Source organism: Oncorhynchus gorbuscha, linkage group LG09 (assembly GCF_021184085.1).
Source record: "Oncorhynchus gorbuscha isolate QuinsamMale2020 ecotype Even-year linkage group LG09, OgorEven_v1.0, whole genome shotgun sequence".
In the NCBI taxonomy this organism is placed as follows: domain Eukaryota; kingdom Metazoa; phylum Chordata; class Actinopteri; order Salmoniformes; family Salmonidae; genus Oncorhynchus; species Oncorhynchus gorbuscha.
In genome coordinates this window covers 3,460,054-3,481,376 of record NC_060181.1, presented here as the reverse complement: position 1 = coordinate 3,481,376, position 21,323 = coordinate 3,460,054, and the positions used below count along the sequence as shown (strand labels likewise).

Below are 21,323 nucleotides of genomic sequence, written 5' to 3'. Positions count from 1 at the left end.
TATCAGGAACCAACTAAGACCAGGCTGTCAGCCATCCCATACCAGAGCCTTGTACTGAATTGAAGAAGTTCTGCATTATGAAGCATTTACAGGCTGACACTAAATGGTGTTGCAGGCATGTTAGCGCCACAACAACAAAACATGCAGAATATTTTATTAACAAGGTAACTGAATGTCTAGAACAAGAACAATATTCTAAAACGTTGGTCGAACTCTGAATATATACACTGAGTGTACAAAACATTAAGAACAACTGCTCTTTCCATGACAGACTGACCAGGTGAATCCAGGTGAAAGATATGATCCCTTATTGATGTCACTTGTTAAATCCACTTCAATCAGTGTAGATGAAGGGGAGGAGATCCCTGTGGAACGGTTAAAGAAGGATTTATAAGCCTTGAGACAATTGAGACTTGGATTGTGTCTGTGTGCTATTCAGAGGGTGAAGACAAAATGTCTTCGTGCTCTACTGTAGTAGGTGCCAGGTGCACCGGTTTGTGTCAAGAACTGCAACGCTGCTGGGTTTTTCACATTCAACAGTTTCCCCGTGTGTATCAAGAATGGTCCACCACCCAAAGGACATCCAGTCAACTTGACACAACTGTGGGGAAGCATTGGAGTCAACATGGGCCCAGCATCCCTGTGGAAGCATTGGAGTCAACATGGGCCCAGCATCCCTGTGGAAGCATTGGAGTCAACATGGGCCCAGCATCCCTGTGGAAGCATTGGAGTCAAGATGGGCCCAGCATCCCTGTGGAACGCTTTCAACACCTTATAGAGTCAACATGGGCCCAGCATCCCTGTGGAAGCATTGGAGTCAAGATGGGCCCAGCATCCCTGTGGAACGCTTTCAACACCTTATAGAGTCAACATGGGCCCAGCATCCCTGTGGAAGCATTGGAGTCAAGATGGGCCCAGCATCCCTGTGGAAGCATTGGAGTCAAGATGGGCCCAGCATCCCTGTGGAACGCTTTCAACACCTTATAGAGTCAACATGGGCCCAGCATCCCTGTGGAAGCATTGGAGTCAAGATGGGCCCAGCATCCCTGTGGAACGCTTGCAACACCTTATAGAGTCAAGATGGGCCCAGCATCCCTGTGGAACGCTTTCAACACCTTATAGAGTCAAGATGGGCCCAGCATCCCTGTGGAAGCATTGGAGTCAAGATGGGCCAGCATTCCTGTGGAAGCATTGGAGTCAACATGGGCCCAGCATCCCTGTGGAAGCATTGGAGTCAAGATGGGCCCTGCATCCCTGTGGAAGCATTGGAGTCAAGTTGGGCCCTGCATCCCTGTGGAAGCATTGGAGTCAAGATGGGCCCAGAATTCCTGTGGAACACTTTCAACACCTTATAGAGTCAAGATGGGCCCAGCATCCCTGTGAAATGCTTTAGACATTTACATTACATTTAAGTCATTTAGCAGACGCTCTTATCCAGAGCGACTTACAAATTGGACACCTTGTAGAGTCAACATGGGCCCAGCATCCCTGGGGAAGCATTGGAGTCAAGATGGGCCCAGCATCCCTGTGGAACGCTTTAGACACCTTGTAGAGTCAAGATGGGCCCGGCATCCCTGTGGAAGCATTGGAGTCAAGATGGGCCAGCATTCCTGTGGAAGCATTGGAGTCAACATGGGCCCAGCATCCCTGTGGAAGCATTGTGGTCAAGATTGCCCAGCATCCCTGTGGAAGCATTGGAGTCTAGATGGGCCCAGCATCCTTGTGGAACGCTTTAGACACCTTGTAGAGTCAACATGGGCCCAGCATCCCTGTGGAAGCATTGGAGTCTAGATGGCCCAGCATCCCTGTGGAAGCATTGGAGTCTAGATGGGCCCAGCATCCTTGTGGAACGCTTTAGACACCTTGTAGAGTCAAGATGGGCCCAGCATCCCTGTAGAATGTTTTCCACACCTTGTAGAGTCCATGACCCGACAAATTGAGACTGTTCTGAGGGGGAGGTTCAACTCAATATTAGGAAGGTGTTCTTCATGTGTTGTATCCTCAGTGTACAGTGTGTCTCTGGGCCATACTGACCGGCGGCTGTACGTATTGTATTAAGTGACTCACAGAACGAGTGCTGATTCACTATCAGTGTTGACTTGTAGATCACAATGGACAGGAAGACCTGATCCTAGATCAGCACTCCTCTACTCTGAGACATTATGACACATACAGAAAGAAGATGTGCCGATAGATTTGGACATAGAGCGTTAGTTTTGACAGGAAGACCTGATCCTAGATCAGCACTCCTCTACTCTGAGACATTATGACACATACAGAAAGAAGATGTGCCGATAGATTTGGACATAGAGCGTTAGTTTTTGACAACCAAGTCAGGTGTCCTGCTCGTCAGTTTCTACGCGACGTGGAAGGAGTCGGCTTGTCTGTTGTGTGTTTCAGATCCCAGTCACACCACCTGTGGAGATCCTGGAACACCTCTGTTTGGAAACCAGAACAACACCCAAGGATACCAGGTTACAATTTATTTATTTACACATACCACAACACAGCGTTAGTTACACATGGAGTAAAAGAAACATACAGTCAATAAGAAAGGAGAAAAATAACTCTGTATACAATGTGAGCAAATGAGGTGAGATTAGGGAGGTAAGGCAGTAAATAGGCAATAGTGACAAAATAATTACAATATTGCAATTAAACACTGGAGTGATAGATGTGCAGAAGATGAATGTGCATGTAGAGATACTGTCCCTAACCCTGATGTGTGTATCTAACCCTGATGTGTGTATCTAACCCTGATGTGTGTATCTGTCCCTGATGTGTGTATCTGACCCTGTTGTGTGTATCTAACCCTGATGTGTGTATCTAACCCTGATGTGTGTGATCTGTCCCTGATGTGTGAATCTAACCCTGATGTGTGTATCTAACCCCTGATGTGTGTATCTGACCCTGATGTGTGTGTGTATCTGATGTGTGTATCCCTGATGTGTGTATCTGACCCTGATGTGTGTATCTGACCCCTGATGTGTGTATCTGACCCTGATGTGTGTATCTGACCCTGTTGTGTGTATCTGACCCTGATGTGTGTATCTAACCCTGATGTGTGTATCTAACCCTGATGTGTGTATCTAACCCTGATGTGTGTATCTGACCCTGATGTGTGTATCTGACCCTGATGTGTGTATCTGTCCCTGATGTGTGTATCTGACCCTGATGTGTGTATCTGTACCTGATGTGTGTATCTGACCCTGATGTGTGTATCTAACCCTGATGTGTGTATCTAACCCTGATGTGTGTATCTGACCCTGTTGTGTGTATCTGACCCTGATGTGTGTATCTGACCCTGATGTGTGTATCTGACCCTGATGTGTGTATCTGTCCCTGATGTGTGTATCTAACCCTGATGTGTGTATCTAACCCTGATGTGTGTATCTGACCCTGATGTGTGTATCTGACCCTGACGTGTGAATCTAACCCTGATGTGCCTCCAACCTACAGATCAGCAGTACAGTATTGTTCAGCTGTAGGAAGGGCTACCTGCTACAAGGCTCCACAACACGCTCCTGTCTCCCAAACCTCACCTGGAATGGCTTCCAACCAGAGTGTATAGGTTAGTACACACACACACACACACACACACACACACACACACACACACACACACACACACACACACACACACACACACACACACACACACACACACACACACACACACACACACACACACACACACACACACACACACACACACAACACACACACACACACAGAGAGAGACAGTATTATTACTAATATACACCCTGGATGTAGAGACAGAGGTATCACTAATATACACCCTGGATGTAGAGACAGAGAGTATCACTAATATACACCCTGGATGAAGAGACAGAGAGTATCACTAATATACACCCTGGATGTAGAGACAGAGAGTATCACTAATATACACCCTGGATGTAGAGACAGAGAGTATCACTAATATACACCCTGGATGTAGAGACAGTATTATCACTAATATACACCCTGGATGTAGAGACAGAGAGTATCACTAATATACACCCTGGATGTAGAGACAGAGAGTATCACTAATATACACCCTGGATGTAGAGACAGTATTATCACTAATATACACCCTGGATGTAGAGACAGTATTATCACTAATATACACCCTGGATGTAGAGACAGTATTATCACTAATATACACCCTGGATGTAGAGACAGTATTATCACTAATATACACCCTGGATGTAGAGACAGTATTATCACTAATATACACCCTGGATGTAGAGACAGTATTATCACTAATATACACCCTGGATGTAGAGACAGTATTATCACTAATATACACCCTGGATGTAGAGACAGTATTATCACTAATATACACCCTGGATGTAGAGACAGTATTATCACTAATATACACCCTGGATGTAGAGACAGAGAGTATCACTAATACACACCCTGGATGTAGAGACAGTATTATCACTAATATACACCCTGGATGTAGAGACAGTATTATCACTAATATACACCCTGGATGTAGAGACAGTAGTATCACTAATATACACCCTGGATGTAGAGACAGTATTATCACTAATATACACCCTGGATGTAGAGACAGTATTATCACTAATATACACCCTGGATGTAGAGACAGTATTATCACTAATATACACCCTGGATGTAGAGACAGTATTATCACTAATATACACCCTGGATGTAGAGACAGTATTATCACTAATATACACCCTGGATGTAGAGACAGTATTATCACTAATATACACCCTGGATGTAGAGACAGTATTATCACTAATATACACCCTGGATGTAGAGACAGTATTATCACTAATATACACCCTGGATGTAGAGACAGTATTATCACTAATATACACCCTGGATGTAGAGACAGTATTATCACTAATATACACCCTGGATGTAGAGACAGTATTATCACTAATATACACCCTGGATGTAGAGACAGTATTATCACTAATATACACCCTGGATGTAGAGACAGAGAGTATCACTAATATACACCCTGGATGTAGAGACAGTATTATTACATTTACATTTACATTTAAGTCATTTAGCAGACGCTCTTATCCAGAATATACACCCTGGATGTAGAGACAGAGAGTATCACTAATATACACCCTGGATGTAGAGACAGAGAGTATCACTAATATACACCCTGGATGTAGAGACAGTATTATCACTAATATACACCCTGGATGTAGAGACAGTATTATTGTCACTAAATCCATCTGATTTATCCTCCATCTTCCCTTTTATTGCTCTCTTCCTTCCTGTCCTCCTCTCTCCTCTCTCCCTCTCTCTCTCTCTCTTTCTCTGTCTCTCTCTCCTCTCTCTCTCTCTCTCTGTCTCTCTCCCTCTCCTCTCTCTCTCTCTCTTTCTCTCTCTCTCTCCCCCCTCTCTTTCTCCCTCTCCTCCTCCCTCCTCTCTCTCTCTCCCTTTCTCTCTCCCTTTCTCTCTCTTTCTCTCTCTCTCTCTCTCTCTCTCTCTCTCTCTCTCTCTCTCTCTCTCTCTCTCTCTCTCTCTCTCTCTCTCTCTCTCTCTCTCTCTCTCTCTCTCTCTCTCTCTCTCTCTCTCTCTCTCTCTCTCTCTCTCTCTCTCTCTCCCCTCTCTCTCTCTCCCTCCCTCTCCTCCCCCCTCCATCTCTCCAGCCCACCACTGTAGCCAGCCAGAGATGCCCACCCAGGTGGATGTGTCTGCCATAGAGTTGCCGTCTCTAGGTTACACCCTGATCTACACCTGTCAGCCAGGCTTTTACCTGGCCGAGGGTTCAGAACACAGAACCTGTCGGGGTGACGGGAGCTGGACCGGGAAGCAACCTGTCTGTGCTGGTATGGACAACACACACATGGGCAGTACACACACGTTGTTGTGTTTAATGGTGGATAGTCATGTTTACCAATGTAAGAACGCTGCCAGTTCCTGTTGTTCAATATTAAGTTGTGCAGTTTTCACTGAGGGGATTTGAGTGTGTGTGTGTGTGTGTGTGTGTGTGTGTGTGTGTGTGTGTGTGTGTGTGTGTGTGTGTGTGTGTGTGTGTGTGTGTGTGTGTGTGTGTGTGTGTGTGTGTGTGTGTGTGTGTGTGTGTGTGTGTGTGTGTGTGTGTGTGCGTCCTATGCTGTCACTAGTAGTGACCCTCTCTCAGGGTACCAGGGGATTAAATATGGAGGAGAGAGAGAGTCAGTCAAACAGGAAGTGCTAATGATGACGTCCTGTTGTTGCTGTCGTTTCAGCTGATATCCGTCCCAGTGGGAATACAGTGGGGACCGTCCAGGAGCCGCCCAATCCTAAACTACCAGGTAATTATTCTACAATAAGACAGTCAGTAAGAAATGAAAGGCTAGTAATACCGAAATACTCTTTCTGTGTGGTGAATACACTACAACTTGTTACAAGACAATAATAACAACTCAACATGTCTCTTATCAACGCCCTGGAACAGACTTCCATCCTGTCAAACTGCCTCACTCTAGAAACAGAAACAGGCCCTGGGAAACAGGCCCTGGAACAGACTTCCATCAGACTAACACCCTGTCATACTGCCTTGTGCTACAGAAACAGGCCCTGGGACAGACTAACACCCTGTCAAACTGCCTCACTCTAAAGAAACAGGCCCTGGAACAGACTTCCATCCTGTCAAACTGCCTCATTCTACAGAAACAGGCCCTGGGACAGACTAACACCCTGTCATACTGCCTTGTGCTACAGAAACAGGCCCTGGGACAGACTAACGCCCTGTCAAACTGCCTTGTGCTACAGAAACAGGCCCTGGGACAGACTTCCATCCTATAATAATAATAATAATAATAATATATGCCATTTAGCAGATGATTTTATCCAAAGCGACTTACAGTCATGTGTGCATACATTCTACGTATGGGTGGTCCCGGGTATCAAACCCACTACCCTGGCGTTACAAGCGCCATGCTCTACCAACTGAGCTACAGAAGGATCCTGTCAAACTGCCTCACTCTACAGAAACAGGCCCTGGTACAGACTAACACCCTGTCAAACTGCCTTGTGCTACAGAAACAGGCCCTGGTACAGAATAACACCCTGTCAAACTGCCTTCTAATACAGAAACAGGCCCTGGTACAGACTAACACCCTGTCAAACTGCCTTGTGCTACAGAAACAGGCCCTGGGACAGACTAACACCCTGTTATACTGCCTCACTCTACAGAAACAGGCCCTGGAACAGACTATCACCCTGTCAAACTGCCTTGTGCTACAGAAACAGGCCCTGGAACAGACTAACACCCTGTCAAACTGCCTTGTGCTACAGAAACAGGCCCTGGGACAGACTTCCCTCCTGTCAAACTGCCTCACTCTACAGAAACAGGCCATGGGACAGACTTCTATCCTGTCAAACTGCCTCACTCTACAGAAACAGGCCCTGGAACAGACTAACACCCTGTCAAACTGCCTCACTCTACAGAAACAGGCCCTGGAACAGACTAACACCCTGTCAAACTGCCTTGTGCTACAGAAACAGGCCCTGGAACAGACTAACACCCTGTCAAACTGCCTCACTCTACAGAAACAGGCCCTGGGACAGACTTCCCCTGTCAAACTGCCTCACTCTACAGAAACAGGCCCTGGAACAGACTTCCCCTGTCAAACTGCCTTGTGCTACAGAAACAGGCCCTGGGACAGACTTCCATCCTGTCAAACTGCCTCACTCTACAGAAACAGGCCCTGGTACAGACTAACACCCTGTCAAACTGCCTTGTCTACAGAAACAGGCCCTGGGACAGACTAACACCCTGTCAAACTGCCTCACTCTAAAGAAACAGGCCCTGGGACAGACTTCCATCCTGTCAAACTGCCTCACTACAGAAACAGGCCCTGGAACAGACTAACACCCTGTTATACTGCCTCACTCTACAGAAACAGGCCCTGGAACAGACTATCACCCTGTCAAACTGCCTTGTGCTACAGAAACAGGCCCTGGAACAGACTAACACCCTGTCAAACTGCCTTGTCTACAGAAACAGGCCCTGGAACAGACTATCACCCTGTCAAACTGCCTTGTGCTACAGAAACAGGCCCTGGAACAGACTTCCACCCTGTCAAACTGCCTCACTCTACAGAAACAGGCCCTGGAACAGACTAACGCCCTGTCAAACTGCCTCACTCTACAGAAACAGGCCCTGGGACAGACTTCCATCCTGTCAAACTGCCTCACTCTACAGAAACAGGCCCTGGAACAGACTAACACCCTGTCAAACTGCCTCACTCTACAGAAACAGACCCTGGTACAGACTAACACCCTGTCAAACTGCCTTGTGCTACAGAAACAGGCCCTGGGACAGACTATCACCCTGTCAAACTGCCTCACTCTAAAAAACAGGCCCTGGGACAGACTTCCCCTGTCAAACTGCCTCACTCTACAGAAACAGGCCCTGGAACAGACCAACACCCTGTCAAACTGCCTCACTCTACAGAAACAGGCCCTGGGACAGACTAACACCCTGTCAAACTGCCTTGTCTACAGAAACAGGCCCTGGAACAGACTAACACCCTGTCAAACTGCCTCACTCTACAAAAACAGGCCCTGGGACAGACTAACACCCTGTCAAACTGCCTCACTACAGAAACAGGCCCTGGGACAGACTAACACCCTGTCAAACTGCCTCACTCTACAGAAACAGGCCCTGGAACAGACTAACACCCTGTCAAACTGCCTTGTGCTACAGAAACAGGCCCTGGACAGACTAACACCCTGTCAAACTGCCTTGTGCTACAGAAACAGGCCCTGGAACAGACTAACACCCTGTTATACTGCCTCACTCTACAGAAACAGGCCCTGGGACAGACTAACGCCCTGTCAAACTGCCTCACTCTACAGAAACAGGCCCTGGGACAGACCAACGCCCTGTCAAACTGCCTTGCTCTACAGAAACAGGCCCTGGGACAGACTAACCCCTGTCAAACTGCCTCACTCTACAGAAACAGGCCCTGGAACAGACTAACGCCCTGTCAAACTGCCTCACTCTACAGAAACAGGCCCTGGGACAGACTAACACCCTGTCAAACTGCCTTGTGCTACAGAAACAGGCCCTGGAACAGACTAACGCCCTGTCAAACTGCCTCACTACAGAAACAGGCCCTGGGACAGACTAACACCCTGTCAAACTGCCTTGTGCTACAGAAACAGGCCCTGGGACAGACTAACACCCTGTCAAACTGCCTTGTGCTACAGAAACAGGTCCTGGGACAGACTAACACCCTGTCAAACTGCCTTGTCCTACAGAAACAGGCCCTGGAACAGACTAACACCCTGTCAAACTGCCTCACTCTACAGAAACAGGCCCTGGAACAGACTAACGCCCTGTCAAACTGCCTCACTCTACAGAAACAGGCCCTGGGACAGACTAACACCCTGTCAAACTGCCTTGTGCTACAGAAACAGGCCCTGGAACAGACTAACGCCCTGTCAAACTGCCTCACTACAGAAACAGGCCCTGGGACAGACTAACACCCTGTCAAACTGCCTTGTGCTACAGAAACAGGCCCTGGGACAGACTAACACCCTGTCAAACTGCCTTGTGCTACAGAAACAGGTCCTGGGACAGACTAACACCCTGTCAAACTGCCTCACTCTACAGAAACAGGCCCTGGAACAGACTAACACCATGTCAAACTACCTCACTCTACAGAAACAGGCCCTGGGACAGACTAACACCCTGTCAAACTGCCTTGTGCTACAGAAACAGGCCCTGGGACAGACTTCCATCCTGTCAAACTGCCTCACTCTACAGAAACAGGCCCTGGGACAGACTAACGCCCTGTCAAACTGCCTTGTGCTACAGAAACAGGCCCTGGGACAGACTTCCATCCTATAATAATAATAATAATATATGCCATTTAGCAGATGCTTTTATCAGAAACAGTCCCTGGCATACATTCTACTATGGGTGGTCCCGGGTATCAACCCACTACCTGGCGTTACAAGCGCCATGCTCTGGAACAGAAGGATCCTGTCAAACTGCCTCACTCTACAGAAACAGGCCCTGGGACAGACTAACACCCTGTCAAACTGCCTTGTGCTACAGAAACAGGCCCTGGGACAGAATAACACCCTGTCAAACTGCCTTCTAATACAGAAACAGGCCCTGGAACAGACTAACACCCTGTCAAACTGCCTTGTGCTACAGAAACAGGCCCTGGGACAGACTAACACCCTGTCAAACTGCCTCACTCTACAGAAACAGGCCCTGGAACAGACTATCACCCTGTCAAACTGCCTTGTGCTACAGAAACAGGCCCTGGAACAGACTAACACCCTGTCAAACTGCCTTGTGCTACAGAAACAGGCCCTGGGACAGACTTCCCTCCTGTCAAACTGCCTCACTCTACAGAAACAGGCCATGGGACAGACTTCTATCCTGTCAAACTGCCTCACTCTACAGAAACAGGCCCTGGAACAGACTAACACCCTGTCAAACTGCCTCACTCTACAGAAACAGGCCCTGGAACAGACTAACACCCTGTCAAACTGCCTTGTGCTACAGAAACAGGCCCTGGAACAGACTAACACCCTGTCAAACTGCTCATCTAGAAACAGGTCCTGGGACAGACTAACACCCTGTCAAACTGCTTGTGCTAGAAACAGGCCCTGGAACAGACTTCCCTCCTGTCAAACTGCCTTGTGCTACAGAAACAGGCCCTGGGACAGACTTCCATCCTGTCAAACTGCTCACTCTACAGAAACAGGCCCTGGAACAGACTAACACCCTGTCAAACTGCCTTGTGCTACCGAAACAGGTCCTGGGACAGACTAACACCCTGTCAAACTGCCTCACTCTAAAGAAACAGGCCCTGGGACAGACTTCCATCCTGTCAAACTGCCTCACTACAGAAACAGGCCCTGGAACAGACTAACACCCTGTCAAACTGCCTCACTCTACAGAAACAGGCCCTGGAACAGACTAACACCCTGTCAAACTGCCTTGTGCTACAGAAACAGGCCCTGGAACAGACTAACACCCTGTCAAACTGCCTTGTGCTACAGAAACAGGCCCTGGGACAGACTTCCCTCCTGTCAAACTGCCTCACTCTACAGAAACCGGCCCTGGAACAGACTTCCATCCTGTCAAACTGCCTCACTCTACAGAAACAGGCCCTGGAACAGACTAACGCCCTGTCAAACTGCCTCACTCTACAGAAACAGGCCCTGGGACAGACTTCCATCCTGTCAAACTGCCTCACTCTACAGAAACAGGCCCTGGAACAGACTAACACCCTGTTAAACTGCCTCACTCTAGAAACAGACCCTGGAACAGACTAACACCCTGTCAAACTGCCTTGTGCTAAGAAACAGGCCCTGGAACAGACTAACACCCTGTCAAACTGCCTCACTCTACAAAAACAGGCCCTGGACAGACTAACCCTGTCAAACTGCCTCACTCTACAGAAACAGGCCCTGGAACAGACCAACCCTGTCAAACTACCTTGCTCTACAGAAACAGGCCCTGGGACAGACTAACGCCCCTGTCAAACTGCCTCACTCTACAGAAACAGGCCCTGGAACAGACTAACGCCCTGTCAAACTGCCTCACTCTACAGAAACAGGCCCTGGGACAGACTAACACCCTGTCAAACTGCCTCACTACAGAAACAGGCCCTGGGACAGACTAACACCCTGTCAAACTGCCTTGTGCTACAGAAACAGGCCCTGGGACAGACTAACACCCTGTCAAACTGCCTTGTGCTACAGAAACAGGTCCTGAGACAGACTAACACCCTGTCAAACTGCCTTGTGCTACAGAAACAGGCCCTGGAACAGACTAACACCCTGTTATACTGCCTCACTCTACAGAAACAGGCCCTGGGACAGACTAACGCCCTGTCAAACTGCCTCACTCTACAGAAACAGGCCCTGGAACAGACCAACGCCCTGTCAAACTACCTTGCTCTACAGAAACAGGCCCTGGGACAGACTAACGCCCTGTCAAACTGCCTCACTCTACAGAAACAGGCCCTGGAACAGACTAACGCCCTGTCAAACTGCCTCACTCTACAGAAACAGGCCCTGGGACAGACTAACACCCTGTCAAACTGCCTTGTGCTACAGAAACAGGCCCTGGAACAGACTAACGCCCTGTCAAACTGCCTCACTACAGAAACAGGCCCTGGGACAGACTAACACCCTGTCAAACTGCCTTGTGCTAGAAACAGGCCCTGGGACAGACTAACACCCTGTCAAACTGCCTTGTGCTACAGAAACAGGTCCTGGGACAGACTAACACCCTGTCAAACTGCCTCACTCTACAGAAACAGGCCCTGGAACAGACTAACACCATGTCAAACTACCTCACTCTACAGAAACAGGCCCTGGGACAGACTAACACCCTGTCAAACTGCCTTGTGCTACAGAAACAGGCCCTGGGACAGACTTCCATCCTGTCAAACTGCCTCACTCTACAGAAACAGGCCCTGGGACAGACTAACGCCCTGTCAAACTGCCTTGCGCTACAGAAACAGGTCCTGGGACAGACTAACGCCCTGTCAAACTGCCTCACTCTACAGAAACAGGCCCTGGGACAGACTTCCATCCTGTCAAACTGCCTTGTGCTACAGAAACAGGCCCTGGAACAGACTAACACCCTGTCAAACTGCCTTGTGCTACAGAAACAGGCCCTGGGACAGACTAACACCCTGTCAAACTGCCTTGTGCTACAGACACAGGCCCTGGGACAGACTAACACCCTGTCAAACTGCCTTGTGCTACAGAAACAGGCCCTGGGACAGACTAACGCCCTGTCAAACTGCCTTGTGCTACAGAAACAGGCCCTGGAACAGACTATCACCCTGTCAAACTGCCTTGTCCTACAGAAACAGGCCCTGGAACAGACTAATCACCCTGTCAAACTGCCTTGTGCTACAGAAACAGGCCCTGGACAGACTAACGCCCTGTCAAACTGCCTCACTCTACAGAAACAGGCCCTGGGACATATTAACGCCCTGTCAAACTGCCTTGTGCTACAGAAACAGGCCCTGGAACAGACTATCACCCTGTCAAACTGCCTTGTGCTACAGAAACAGGCCCTGGAACAGACTATCACCCTGTCAAACTGCCTCACTCTACAGAAACAGGCCCTGGAACAGACTATCACCCTGTCAAACTGCCTCACTCTACAGAAACAGGCCCTGGAACAGACTATCACCCTGTCAAACTGCCTTGTGCTAAGAAACAGGCCCTGGGACAGACTAACGCCCTGTCAAACTGCCTTGTGCTACAGAAACAGGCCCTGGGACAGACTAACGCCCTGTCAAACTGCTATAGAAACAGGCCCTGGAACAGACTATCACCCTGTCACCCTGTCAAACTGCTATAGAAACAGGTCCTGGAACAGACTAACACCCTGTCAAACTGCTATAGAAACAGGCCCTGGAACAGATTAACACCCTGTCAAACTGCTATAGAAACAGGTCCTGGAACAAACTAACACCCTGTCAAACTGCTATAGAAACAGGTCCTGGAACAGACTAACACCCTGTCAAACTGCTATAGAAACAGGTCCTGGAACAGACTAACACCCTGTCAAACTGCTATAGAAACAGGTCCTGGAACAGACTAACACCCTGTCAAACTGCTATAGAAACAGGTCCTGGAACAGACTAACACCCTGTCAAACTGCCTTGTGCTAGAAACAGGTCCTGGAACAGACTATCACCCTGTCAAACTGCTATAGAAACAGGCCCTGGAACAGACTAACACCCTGTCAAACTGCTATAGAAACAGGCCCTGGAACAGACTATCACCCTGTCAAACTGCCTCACTATAGAAACAGGCCCTGGAACAGACTATCACCCTGTCAAACTGCTATAGAAACAGGCCCTGGAACAGACTATCACCCTGTCAAACTGCTATAGAAACAGGTCCTGGAACAGACTATCACCCTGTCAAACTGCTTGTGCTACAGAAACAGGTCCTGGAACAGACTAACACCCTGTCAAACTGCCTCACTCTACAGAAACAGGCCCTGGAACAGACTAACACCCTGTCAAACTGCTCACTCTAGAAACAGGCCCTGGAACAGACTAACACCCTGTCAAACTGCTATAGAAACAGGCCCTGGAACAGACTTCCACCCTGTCAAACTGCTCACTCTACAGAAACAGGCCCTGGAACAGACTATCACCCTGTCAAACTGCAAACTGCTATAGAAACAGGTCCTGGAACAGACTAACACCCTGTCAAACTGCTATCTACAGAAACAGGCCCTGGAACAGACTATCCACCCTGTCAAACTGCCTTGTAGAAACAGGCCCTGGAACAGACTATCACCCTGTCAAACTGCTTGTGCTACAGAAACAGGCCCTGGAACAGACTAACACCCTGTCAAACTGCCTTGTGCTAGAAACAGGCCCTGGAACAGACTATCACCCTGTCAAACTGCCTTGTGCTACAGAAACAGGCCCTGGAACAGACTATCACCCTGTCAAACTGCTTGTGCTAGAAACAGGCCCTGGAACAGACTATCACCCTGTCAAACTGCTATCCTAGAAACAGGCCCTGGAACAGACTAACACCCTGTCAAACTGCTATAGAAACAGGCCCTGGACAGACTAACACCCTGTCAAACTGCCTCATAGAAACAGGCCCTGGAACAGACTATCACCCTGTCAAACTGCTATGCTAGAAACAGGCCCTGGAACAGACTATCACCCTGTCAAACTGCTATGCTAGAAACAGGCCCTGGAACAGACTATCACCCTGTCAAACTGCCTCACTCTACAGAAACAGGCCTGGAACAGACTATCACCCTGTCAAACTGCCTCAAACTGCTATAGAAACAGGTCCTGGAACAGACTAACACCCTGTCAAACTGCTATGCTAGAAACAGGTCCTGGAACAGACTATCACCCTGTCAAACTGCTATAGAAACAGGCCCTGGAACAGACTATCACCCTGTCAAACTGCTATAGAAACAGGTCCTGGAACAGACTATCACCCTGTCAAACTGCTATAGAAACAGGTCCTGGAACAGACTATCACCCTGTCAAACTGCTATAGAAACAGGTCCTGGAACAGACTAACACCCTGTCAAACTGCTATAGAAACAGGTCCTGGAACAGACTAACACCCTGTCAAACTGCTATAGAAACAGGTCCTGGAACAGACTATCACCCTGTCAAACTGCTATAGAAACAGGCCCTGGAACAGACTATCACCCTGTCAAACTGCTATAGAAACAGGCCCTGGAACAGACTATCACCCTGTCAAACTGCTATAGAAACAGGCCCTGGAACAGACTATCACCCTGTCAAACTGCTATAGAAACAGGCCCTGGAACAGACTAACACCCTGTCAAACTGCTATAGAAACAGGTCCTGGAACAGACTATCACCCTGTCAAACTGCTATAGAAACAGGCCCTGGAACAGACTATCACCCTGTCAAACTGCTCACTAGAAACAGGTCCTGGAACAGACTATCACCCTGTCAAACTGCTATAGAAACAGGCCCTGGAACAGACTATCACCCTGTCAAACTGCTATAGAAACAGGTCCTGGAACAGACTATCACCCTGTCAAACTGCTATAGAAACAGGCCCTGGAACAGACTATCACCCTGTCAAACTGCTATAGAAACAGGCCCTGGAACAGACTATCACCCTGTCAAACTGCTATAGAAACAGGCCCTGGAACAGACTATCACCCTGTCAAACTGCTATAGAAACAGGCCCTGGAACAGACTAACACCCTGTCAAACTGCTATAGAAACAGGCCCTGGAACAGACTATCACCCTGTCAAACTTCTATAGAAACAGGCCCTGGAACAGACTATCACCCTGTCAAACTGCTATAGAAACAGGCCCTGGAACAGACTATCACCCTGTCAAACTGCTATAGAAACAGGTCCTGGAACAGACTAACACCCTGTCAAACTGCTATAGAAACAGGACCTGGAACAGACTATCACCCTGTCACCCTGTCAAACTGCTATAGAAACAGGTCCTGGAACAGACTAACACCCTGTCAAACTGCTATAGAAACAGGTCCTGGAACAGACTATCACCCTGTCAAACTGCTATAGAAACAGGCCCTGGAACAGACTATCACCCTGTCAAACTGCTATAGAAACAGGCCCTGGAACAGACTATCACCCTGTCAAACTGCTATAGAAACAGGCCCTGGAACAGACTATCACCCTGTCAAACTGCTATAGAAACAGGCCCTGGAACAGACTATCACCCTGTCAAACTGCTATAGAAACAGGCCCTGGAACAGACTATCACCCTGTCAAACTGCTATAGAAACAGGTCCTGGAACAGACTATCACCCTGTCAAACTGCTATAGAAACAGGCCCTGGAACAGACTATCACCCTGTCAAACTGCTATAGAAACAGGCCCTGGAACAGACTATCACCCTGTCAAACTGCTATAGAAACAGGCCCTGGAACAGACTATCACCCTGTCAAACTGCTATAGAAACAGGCCCTGGAACAGACTATCACCCTGTCAAACTGCTATAGAAACAGGTCCTGGAACAGACTATCACCCTGTCACCCTGTCAAACTGCTATAGAAACAGGCCCTGGAACAGACTATCACCCTGTCAAACTGCTACAGAAACAGGCCCAGGGACAGACTATCACCCTGTCAAACTGCTATAGAAACAGGCCCTGGAACAGACTATCACCCTGTCAAACTGCTATAGAAACAGGCCCTGGAACAGACTATCACCCTGTCAAACTGCTATAGAAACAGGCCCTGGAACAGACTATCACCCTGTCAAACTGCTATAGAAACAGGTCCTGGAACAGACTATCACCCTGTCAAACTGCTATAGAAACAGGCCCTGGAACAGACTATCACCCTGTCAAACTGCTATAGAAACAGGTCCTGGAACAGACTATCACCCTGTCAAACTGCTATAGAAACAGGCCCTGGAACAGACTATCACCCTGTCAAACTGCTATAGAAACAGGCCCTGGAACAGACTATCACCCTGTCACCCTGTCAAACTGCTATAGAAACAGGACCTGGAACAGACTATCACCCTGTCAAACTGCTACAGAAACAGGCCCAGGGACAGACTATCACCCTGTCAAACTGCTATAGAAACAGGCCCTGGAACAGACTATCACCCTGTCCCCTGTCAAACTGCTATAGAAACAGGCCCTGGAACAGACTATCACCCTGTCAAACTGCTAACTGCTAGAAACAGGCCCTGGAACAGACTATCACCCTGTCAAACTGCTATAGAAACAGGCCCTGGAACAGATTATCACCCTGTCAAACTGCTATAGAAACAGGTCCTGGAACAGACTATCACCCTGTCAAACTGCTATAGAAACAGGACCTGGAACAGACTATCACCCTGTCAAACTGCTATAGAAACAGGCCCTGGGACAGACTATCACCCTGTCAAACTGCTATAGAAACAGGCCCTGGGACAGACTAACACCCTGTCAAACTGCTATAGAAACAGGCCCTGGAACAGACTATCACCCTGTCACCCTGTCAAACTGCTATAGAAACAGGTCCTGGAACAGACTAACACCCTGTCACCCTGTCAAACTGCTACAGAAACAGGCCCTGGAACAGACTATCACCCTGTCAAACTGCTATAGAAACAGGCCCTGGAACAGACTATCACCCTGTCAAACTGCTATAGAAACAGGTCCTGGAACAGACTATCACCCTGTCAAACTGCCTTGTGCTACAGAAACAGGCCCTGGAACAGGCTAATACCCTGTCAAACTGCCTTGTGCTACAGAAACAGGCCCTGGGACAGACTAACGCCCTGTCAAACTGCCTCACTCTACAGAAACAGGCTCTGGAACAGACTATCACCCTCCTGTCAAACTGCCTCACTCTACAGAAACAGGCCCTGGAACAGACTATCACCCTGTCAAACTGCTATAGAAACAGGCCCTGGAACAGACTATCACCCTGTCAAACTGCTATAGAAACAGGCCCTGGAACAGACTATCACCCTGTCAAACTGCTATAGAAACAGGCCCTGGAACAGACTATCACCCTGTCAAACTGCTATAGAAACAGGCCCTGGAACAGACTATCACCCTGTCAAACTGCTACAGAAACAGGCCCTGGAACAGACTATCACCCTGTCAAACTGCCTTGTGCTAGAAACAGGCCCTGGAACAGACTAATACCCTGTCAAACTGCTATAGAAACAGGCCCTGGAACAGACTATCACCCTGTCAAACTGCTATAGAAACAGGCCCTGGAACAGACTATCACCCTGTCAAACTGCTATAGAAACAGGCCCTGGAACAGACTATCACCCTGTCAAACTGCTATAGAAACAGGCCCTGGAACAGACTATCACCCTGTCAAACTGCTATAGAAACAGGCCCTGGAACAGACTATCACCCTGTCAAACTGCTATAGAAACAGGCCCTGGAACAGACTATCACCCTGTCAAACTGCTATAGAAACAGGCCCTGGAACAGACTATCACCCTGTCAAACTGCTATAGAAACAGGCCCTGGAACAGACTATCACCCTGTCAAACTGCTATAGAAACAGGCCCTGGAACAGATTATCACCCTGTCAAACTGCTATAGAAACAGGTCCTGGAACAGACTATCACCCTGTCAAACTGCTATAGAAACAGGCCCTGGAACAGACTAACACCCTGTCACCCTGTCAAACTGCTATAGAAACAGGTCCTGGAACAGACTAACACCCTGTCACCCTGTCAAACTGCTACAGAAACAGGCCCTGGAACAGACTATCACCCTGTCAAACTGCTATAGAAACAGGCCCTGGAACAGACTATCACCCTGTCAAACTGCTATAGAAACAGGTCCTGGAACAGACTATCACCCTGTCAAACTGCCTTGTGCTACAGAAACAGGCCCTGGGACAGACTAACGCCCTGTCAAACTGCCTCACTCTACAGAAACAGGCTCTGGGACAGACTTCGCCCTGTCAAACTGCCTCACTCTACAGAAACAGGCCCTGGAACAGACTTCCCCCTGTCAAACTGCTATAGAAACAGGCCCTGGAACAGACTATCACCCTGTCAAACTGCTATAGAAACAGGCCCTGGAACAGACTATCACCCTGTCAAACTGCTATAGAAACAGGCCCTGGAACAGACTATCACCCTGTCAAACTGCTATAGAAACAGGCCCTGGAACAGACTATCACCCTGTCAAACTGCTATAGAAACAGGCCCTGGAACAGACTATCACCCTGTCAAACTGCTATAGAAACAGGCCCTGGAACAGACTATCACCCTGTCAAACTGCTATAGAAACAGGCCCTGGAACAGACTATCACCCTGTCAAACTGCTATAGAAACAGGCCCTGGAACAGACTATCACCCTGTCAAACTGCTATAGAAACAGGCCCTGGAACAGACTATCACCCTGTCAAACTGCTATAGAAACAGGCCCTGGAACAGACTATCACCCTGTCAAACTGCTATAGAAACAGGCCCTGGAACAGACTATCACCCTGTCAAACTGCTATAGAAACAGGCCCTGGAACAGACTAATCACCCTGTCAAACTGCTATAGAAACAGGCCCTGGAACAGACTATCACCCTGTCAAACTGCTATAGAAACAGGCCCTGGAACAGACTATCACCCTGTCAAACTGCTATAGAAACAGGCCCTGGAACAGACTATCACCCTGTCAAACTGCTATAGAAACAGGCCCTGGAACAGACTATCACCCTGTCAAACTGCTATAGAAACAGGCCCTGGAACAGACTATCACCCTGTCAAACTGCTATAGAAACAGGCCCTGGAACAGACTATCACCCTGTCAAACTGCTATAGAAACAGGCCCTGGAACAGACTATCACCCTGTCAAACTGCTATAGAAACAGGCCCTGGAACAGACTATCACCCTGTCAAACTGCTATAGAAACAGGCCCTGGAACAGACTAATACCCTGTCAAACTGCTATAGAAACAGGCCCTGGAACAGACTATCACCCTGTCAAACTGCTATAGAAACAGGTCCTGGAACAGACTATCACCCTGTCAAACTGCTATAGAAACAGGCCCTGGAACAGACTAACGCCCTGTCAAACTGCTATAGAAACAGGCCCTGGAACAGACTATCACCCTGTCAAACTGCTATAGAAACAGGCCCTGGAACAGACTATCACCCTGTCAAACTGCTACAGAAACAGGCCCTGGAACAGACTAACGCCCTGTCAAACTGCTATAGAAACAGGTCCTGGAACAGACTATCACCCTGTCAAACTGCTATAGAAACAGGCCCTGGAACAGACTAACACCCTGTCAAACTGCTATAGAAACAGGTCCTGGAACAGATTAACACCCTGTCAAACTGCTATAGAAACAGGTCCTGGAACAGACTATCACCCTGTCAAACTGCTATAGAAACAGGCCCTGGAACAGACTAACGCCCTGTCAAACTGCTACAGAAACAGGCCCTGGAACAGACTATCACCCTGTCAAACTGCTACAGAAACAGGCCCTGGAACAGACTATCACCCTGTCAAACTGCTACAGAAACAGGCCCTGGAACAGACTATCACCCTGTCAAACTGCTACAGAAACAGGCCCTGGAACAGACTAACGCCCTGTCAAACTGCTACAGAAACAGGCCCTGGAACAGACTATCACCCTGTCAAACTGCTACAGAAACAGGCCCTGGAACAGACTAACGCCCTGTCAAACTGCTACAGAAACAGGCCCTGGAACAGACTATCACCCTGTCAAACTGCTACAGAAACAGGCCCTGGAACAGACTATCACCCTGTCAAACTGCTATAGAAACAGGCCCTGGAACAGACTAACACCCTGTCAAACTGCTACAGAAACAGGCCCTGGAACAGACTATCACCCTGTCAAACTGCTACAGAAACAGGCCCTGGAACAGACTAACGCCCTGTCAAACTGCTACAGAAACAGGCCCTGGAACAGACTATCACCCTGTCAAACTGCTACAGAAACAGGCCCTGGAACAGACTATCACCCTGTCAAACTGCTACAGAAACAGGCCCTGGAACAGACTAACGCCCTGTCAAACTGCTATGGAAACATACTTCTGTCCCTATAGGTTGTTTTGGTTTGGACAACAGTACTTTGTCTTAATATAAAACCACATATTTTGTCTAGTTTGTCGGAAAGCGAAGAGACAAAGTTACTTCAAACTATGTTTTATAAAGTTTTAGATATTGACCATATCTCTTTTGGTTCTTGCCACTTGTGAAATGTGACAGATTTTCTTAATGGATTCTGTTTCCTCAGATGAATTTGACATTGTTGGCGTAAAATACCGAAAATGAGTTTTAACTATTGATTCTGTCTCCTTTTTATCTGTTTTCCTCTCTCCCTCCCTCTTCCCTCCTTCAACTCCCTCCCTCC

At 48.2% G+C, this 21,323-nt stretch overlaps 1 protein-coding gene across 1 annotated transcript in view; it reads left to right on the top strand.

The window, feature by feature from the left end:
- The window catches only part of LOC124042645 (CUB and sushi domain-containing protein 1-like), an 842,040-nt gene that overhangs the window by 810,298 nt on the left and 10,419 nt on the right, over positions 1-21,323 (top strand). Inside the window, 4 exon segments of the mRNA XM_046360721.1 lie at positions 2,401-2,474; positions 3,460-3,571; positions 5,643-5,822; positions 6,225-6,290. Of these exon segments, the coding sequence (XP_046216677.1) occupies positions 2,401-2,474; positions 3,460-3,571; positions 5,643-5,822; positions 6,225-6,290 (432 nt within the window).